The sequence below is a fragment of the Grus americana genome, chromosome 34 (genome assembly GCF_028858705.1).
Source record: "Grus americana isolate bGruAme1 chromosome 34, bGruAme1.mat, whole genome shotgun sequence".
Taxonomy (NCBI): Eukaryota; Metazoa; Chordata; class Aves; order Gruiformes; family Gruidae; genus Grus; species Grus americana.
The window spans coordinates 463218-469702 of NC_072885.1; the positions used below are offsets into that span (position 1 = coordinate 463218).

The 6485-nt window shown below is 58.7% G+C and overlaps 1 protein-coding gene across 1 annotated transcript; it reads right to left on the reverse strand.

Annotated features, from left to right (window-relative positions):
* Window positions 1-1041: 1041 nt before the first annotated feature.
* On the reverse strand, window positions 1042-6405 carry SHKBP1 (SH3KBP1 binding protein 1). Its single transcript, XM_054808190.1, has 17 exons — window positions 6316-6405; window positions 5615-5668; window positions 5454-5499; window positions 5230-5362; window positions 5062-5142; window positions 4792-4962; window positions 4622-4706; window positions 4335-4525; window positions 4119-4234; window positions 3947-4034; window positions 3740-3856; window positions 3478-3648; window positions 3222-3377; window positions 3040-3136; window positions 2776-2954; window positions 2597-2696; window positions 1042-2495 (listed from the first exon to the last, which is right to left on the reverse strand). Exons 1-17 carry the CDS (start codon window positions 6366-6368, stop codon window positions 2108-2110), a joined length of 2226 nt encoding a protein of 741 aa, XP_054664165.1. The 5' UTR covers window positions 6369-6405; the 3' UTR covers window positions 1042-2107.
* Between the last annotated feature and the right edge of the window lie 80 nt (window positions 6406-6485).

The following is a 6485-nucleotide window of genomic DNA, read 5'->3' on the forward strand; positions in this document are numbered from 1 at the left end:
GCTGCTTTTTATTTGCTAAGGTTTTGGGTTTTTTTTTGGTTAGCGGGGTGATTTAAGGCTTCCAGTTTTTACATTTTAAAGCTTTTTGAATTTTATACCTGCCTACTTCTTATCTCTCTTCCAGAACAAAAAAAAAAAAAAAAACAAACCCAAAACCCAAAACCGAGAAGTTTCGGTTGGATTGACGCAGTAATTGTCGTTCCGATATCCGTATGAAATAGCTCGTGGAAATTACATGCGGTCGGGTAATTGATAGCACTGAGGGAAAAAATCCTGAGGCAACCTACAATTATTAATTAAGGGAAAGCAAAGTGCAACGAGTTGGGGTTTCTTTTTTTGCCAAAGGCCCTTCAAGAGTGAACTAGGAGTATTTTTGCATTCTGCAGAATTAAAAATCTGCGTTAGCTAAGCCACAACAGTGAAAACAGGGCAAGTTTTAAAGCGATAGGAAATGGTTAAACCTCAGTAACAGATTCATAAACCCAATTTCCATACACGTGTGGAAGAGTCATTTGTTTCGCTCTTTTGGTACCCTCCAAGCCGTTAGCAGCCACGAAAAAATGTTTAATTTCCATAAAAGTGTAGGAAAAAAGACACCGCCTTGTTGCAAATAACGTTGTTCTCATCCCTCTAATAATAATAAAAAAAAAGGTATTTTTTTAATATTTTTTTAATATTTTTTGGGAAATCGGCCAGGTCTGTTTGTCCTCTGGTCAACTTCGGGAGCCAGAGGTGGTGACCGGAACATACCGAGGGTTTAATTTCCTGATTTCTGTGAAAGTCTTGTAGCAGACAGTGCAACGTGGGAACTGGGCATCTGCTGATCCCTGACCCCTAAACCTGACCCTAACAGCATCTGCTGATCCCTGACCCCTGACCTTGACCCTAACCCTAATGGCATCATCTGATCCCTGACCCTGACGCTAGCCAAACCCTAACTTTAAGCCTAACCCTAACCCTGACCCTAGCCAAACCCTAAGCCTGACCCTGACTCTAACCCTAATGGCCCTAACCCCTAACCTTGACCCCCTAACCTTGACCCCTAACCCCTAGCCAAACCCTAACTCTAAGCCTAATTCTAACCCTAAACCCTGACCCTAACCCCTACCCCTAACGTGTACACACGTGTCAGGCTGCATGCACACGTCTGATGCTGTTTGCACGCATGTCAGGCTGTGCACACGTACGTGTACAAGCACATAAAGGCACACGTGTGCAAGGCTGCTTGCATGTGTGTGATGCTGCATGCACGCAGGTCAGGCTGTGTGCACGTGTGAGGTTGCGGGAAAGCGTGCAAAGCTGCACGCGCGTGTGTGAGGCTGCCTGCACGCATGTGAGCCTGTACATGTGTGAGCCTGTACATGCCTGTGCTGCTGCATGCCCACACCTGACACCACGTGTCCATGCCGTGCACATGCGTGTGCTAGCTGTGGGTGTGCACACACGTGTGCGTGTCCGCAGTGCACCAACACCCCCCCCCGCCCCCCCGGGAGGCTCCGCCCACACCCCGCCCCCAGTGCCGTGTCCAAGTGACCTGGTGTGTGTGGGGGGGGCTATAGGGGGCAGAGCTATAGGCTCAGGCTCTAGGGGGCTGAGCTATAGGGCTGGGGGGAACTATAGGGGGCCTGAGTTATAGGGTCAGACTATAGAGAGCTAAGCTATAGGGTTGGAGGGGGCTATAGGGGACAGAGCTATAGGCTCAGGCTATAGGGGGACTGAGCTATAGGGCAGGGCTATATGGGGGGGCTGAACTGTAGGGCTGGGGGGGGGCTATAGGGGGGCTGAGCTATAAGGTCAGGCTATAGGGGTGCTGGGGGGGCTATAGGAGGGTGGGGCTATATGGGGGGGGCTGAGCTATAGGGGGCACAGGCCGCCGCTGGGGGGAACCCCCCAAAAAACACAGGGCACAAAGCAGAGGGGAAAGGGAGTGTATGGAGGGGGAACCCCAATACCCGCAGCACTGGGGGTGCTTGGGCATTGGGGGGGGCCCCGTCCTCTGAGCCCCCCCAAAATCATCCCCGAGTCCATGGGGGGGGCAAGGAGAGGGGGGGGGTCAGCGCTGCCCCCCCAAAATGAAGGCACATGTGTGTGGGGGGTCCTGCCCCCCTCAAAACGACGTCTCGTTGAGGCGAGATTTGGGGGTCACTAATGGGACGATGGGGAGAGAGTCGGCGGTTGGGGGGGGCCCCGGGGGGGGAGGAGCTCTGGGGAGCGCGGAATTGGGGGGTCGACGTGGCGGGGTGGGTCGGAAAGTTTTGGGTTTCCCCCCAAAACGAGGAGTTTCAGGGTGATCAGGGGGGCCGAGACGCTGGGCCAGCTCCTGGCAACGTTCTACAAAGCTGCCTCCCCCTCGGGGACTCCCTGAAAAAGGGGGATCCCCCTCTGTCCCCCGATACCGGCGTGGGGGGGCGACGCCCAGGGGTTCCCCACGGAGTTTCGGCATGGGGGAAGAAGGGGTCGGCGTGTCCCCCCGGTTTGGTTCCTGCGACTGGAGGCTGCGGAGAAAGAAAGAGGGGGGCTGAGGTGTGTGTGGGGGAACCCCAAAAACCTGGGGAGGGGAAAAAAATGGGGGGGGGGGGGCAGAGCGCTCCCCTACCTGGTGTTGGGGGCCTGGGGGGGGCCGGGGGGGCCGGTTAACGCCAAATCGCACTGTTCCAGTTGCCGTAACAGCTCCTCTTCAGTCAAACCGCCGGCTTCTGCAGGTCGAAGGGTGAGGATCTGGCTATTTTTTTGGGGGAGGCACCCCAAAATCATCTCCCCCCCTCCACCACATACCTGGGGGCTTCCCCAGCATCTCCATGGCGGTGGTGAGGTCCCACATCTGGACACTGCCGTTGGCGTGGCCGGTGAAGAGATAACGGCGCGGCCGGGAGCCAATCCGGCTGGAGCCTTCGCACTCATGGACAGTGAAGGCAGTGATAGCGGCGGCGTCCACCGAACGCACCTCGCAGATCCTAAAAGTGTGGGGGGGGACACACCATGACACCCCCTCAACACCCCAATTTTTCCTTCACCGGTGGTAAATCTGGTAGAGCTCACCTTTTGCCGGTGGAGGAAAGCCGGACGAAGACCTGGCACGCATCCGGCACTACTCTTTGGATGAAGACCTGCTGCTCGTCCCGCTCGCCAAAGGGTCCTGCCGGCAAAAAAAAACAACCCCCCCCCCCAGCTCAGCGCTGGTCCCACGTTCCATTTCCTCACAAAAAAGGCAGGTTTTTTACCGATATCGGTGCCAGCGCCACAGCCGGCGGGACCGTCGAGATCATCCAGGGAAAGGATTTTGAAGGAAGCCAATGGCGTCGAGCCGGGTTGGGTGGAAATCATCCCGCGGAAACGAGTCACCGTCCAGGTCCGGACATGGTTGTTGTCGGCACAAACTGGGAAGACGGAACGGGGATGAGTGGCGAACGCCGGTGATTTCATCGGGTGGTGTTTTTGGGTTTGGTTTTTTTTTGTTTCCCCGAGCCCGGCGCTCACCAGAGATGAGGTGTTTTTCTGAAAGCATGATTTTGGTGACGGGGCTGCGGTGGACGGTGAAGGTTTGGAAGAGTTGAGGACCAGAGCCCACTGTTTCGGGGTGCTGCACGATGACCCGCACCACGCCGGAGCTTGTGCCATAAGCGATTTCGATCCAGTTCCCGCTGTCACCTGGAGTCACGTGCACCCCCCAAAAAAAAAAAAAAAATCGCCCTCAAACACCTCCCAGTAGCAAACTGGTGGGGCGAGGGGGAGCTCTTACTGGTTTTGGGGGTGAGGTAGACGCTGAGGGCAGTGACGGCGTCTTCGGTGGGGTCGCGGTAGAGCTCCGTCACCAGCAGATCGTTGTCCTTCATGCGCAGGGGGAACTTCTGAACATCTGGGGGGTGGACACGGACAGAGGGACGGTGATGGCGGCGTTGGCATTGCCACCGGCTGGGGCGGGTACAGCCGCAGCATCGGCGCTCACCCACGTAGTAGATGGAGCCATTGTTGCAACCGAGGAGGAGGAATGTGCCGGCAGCATCGTAGCTGTTGATGGGGACAACGTCCTGGATCTGCGGGGAGAGACGGGAAGGGAGCTTGGGGGTTTTTTCAGGATAATTTGGGGAAAATTCAGACACAGTAACAACCGCGCTCACCTGCCAGTGCTTGGTAACGGCGTTCCAGACGCCGATTTTGCCGGTGTGGCTGGTGGCGATGAGTTGGTTCCCAACAAAGAAGAGGGCTTCCACCGGTACTCCCAGGTGGAAGACGCCTGGGTGAGGAGAAGACATCCAGGAAAAAGCCACGGAAGGTCGGATCCTGCCGCAAACCTCCGGGATCCATTCAGCGAGGACGGAAGGGATTTCCCTCACCAATCTCGCTGCCATTGCCATCGGCTTGCAGGGCCCAGAGGATGATCTCGTTGCAGGACGCAACCGCCACCATCTTGTCGTGGTCGCCCAAAGCTCCGCCGAGGACTTTAGCGTTGAGGGCCACTCGTTCGATCACCCAGTCCAACCGTGGGCTGGAGAAGACTTGTTGCCACCCCGATGTCTCCTTCATCCTGGTGACAAGCGGAAAAAAGAACCGGAAATGGGGTGTGGGGGGATTTGGGGACATCGGCAGCACAAAACGGGGATCCCCAGTTCTCCCAGTTTACCTATAGCAGACGAGGAACTGGGCGTACGCCACCGCGATCCAGTTGTGATGCCCGCAGACAATCCGTACTGCTCCCGGTTCACTTGCTAAGCGAAAAACTCAGCCGGTAAAAACTTGCGCCATGACGGTAAACCGGGAAAAAAACAACTTCCTGGTTGTAACTGTACTTACCGGTGCTGGGGGCTCGCTCTTCCAACAAGCGCCCCAATAAACCAGCGTTACCCAAATTGGGGGGCATGGTGTTACTGCGCCGCACCGGGGCTCTGTCGGTTGTCATCGGCAAACGAGCGGCAATCTGCGGCCCCGCCACGCTGTGCCGGTTACGGCGTTTGGCCGGTAAGACTGTCGGGTGGGGGGGAAATAGATATCAGAAATTTGGGGGGGGGGGGGTTAGGGGGTGATTTTGCCCCATGCCGTGTCAAAGAGGGGGTTCGGCTTTACCTGGGGGGGGCAGGTAGCCGTTGAAGAGGACGCTGCCACAAGACGAACGGTCCAATTCCTCCCGTAGCTGCAAGCGGCGAACTGGGAGGGGGGGGAAGCAAAAACAGAGGCATGAACCCCAAAATTGGGAATATTTAGGGGACACACCCCCCCTCCCCGAGTTGTCACCTAGGGGGGTGATGCCGTAAAATTGGGCTTCGTGGAGGAGGAGGGAGATGCTGACGCCTCGGGGGTCGAGTTCTTTCGTGCGGAGGAAGTTGAGGATGGGGGCGAAGACAGTGGGGTCCCGGTCGATGAAGATCTTTTTTTTGGGGGGAGTGGAAGAGATATTTTGGGGGATCCCTCAGAAAAAGGGGATCCCCCCGCCTCGGGGCGTGGAAGGGAAGACTCACCGCTCCGGTCTCATCCTTCAAGGTGGAGATTCGGCCGCTCAGGAGGCTGGAGTGGGGGGGAAACGGGGCGGGGGGGGGTTAAGGGCTGGGGGGGGGCTTGTGTGGGCACCCCCCTTCTTTTCCCTAGGCAGGGGGCTGTGTGTGTCCCCCCCCCCCGTCACCTGGAGAAGAAAGAGTCCGAGATCCAGGTCAGCGTCTGGCGGGATGTGCTGAACCTGTTGGGGGCGGGGGGGGGGGGGGGGTGTCAGAGCAGGGCTGGGAGATCTGGGGGGGGCCGAAAATCCCAGAGGGGAGAGAGAAAAACCAGGGGGAGGTGCAGAAAAACCTTGGGGGGGACACAAAGACCCTGGGGGGCCCCCAAAACACCTCGAGGGGGGGGTCAGAAAGACCCTGGGGGGGATAAAGATCCTGGGGAGGGGCAAAGATTTTTTGGGGAGGCGGAAGGACATTGAGGGGCCCCCCATAAAACTGGGGGGGGGGGGGCAGAAAGACCCTGGGGGGGGCACTATCGGGGGGAGGGGGATAAAGATCCTGGAGGCCCCCCCAAAAAAAAATCTCGGTGGGAGCGGAAAGAGGCTGGGGGGGGGCAGGAACCCCCGGGGGGTCCCGGGGAGACCAAAGGAACCGGGGGGGGAATCAGGCTGGGGGGGGGTCGGAGCCAAGGCGGGTCCTGAGGGTTTGGGGGGGCTCCGAGGGGACGGGGGGGGGGGGGTCCGGGAGACGGGGGGGCGGGGGCGAGGAGGGGAATGGGGAGGACCCGGAAGGATGAGGGGAGGAACCAGGGGAGGGGGTTGGAAGGGTCCGGGGGGATGCCGGGGGGGCCCCGCAGTTCGGGGGGGGTCCGGGGTTCGGGCCCACGCGCCTCTTGCCGCCCACGTTGAGCTGCACGACCTCCGCCCCACCCGGCGCCGCCATGGCCGCCCCCCCTCCTCCCCGGGCCGCCCGGCGCTGCCGCTTCCGCCCGGTGATCCCGCCCCATTATTTCTCATTGGCCGATCGGCGCCGACGGCCCGCCCTCCTCACTTCGCTATT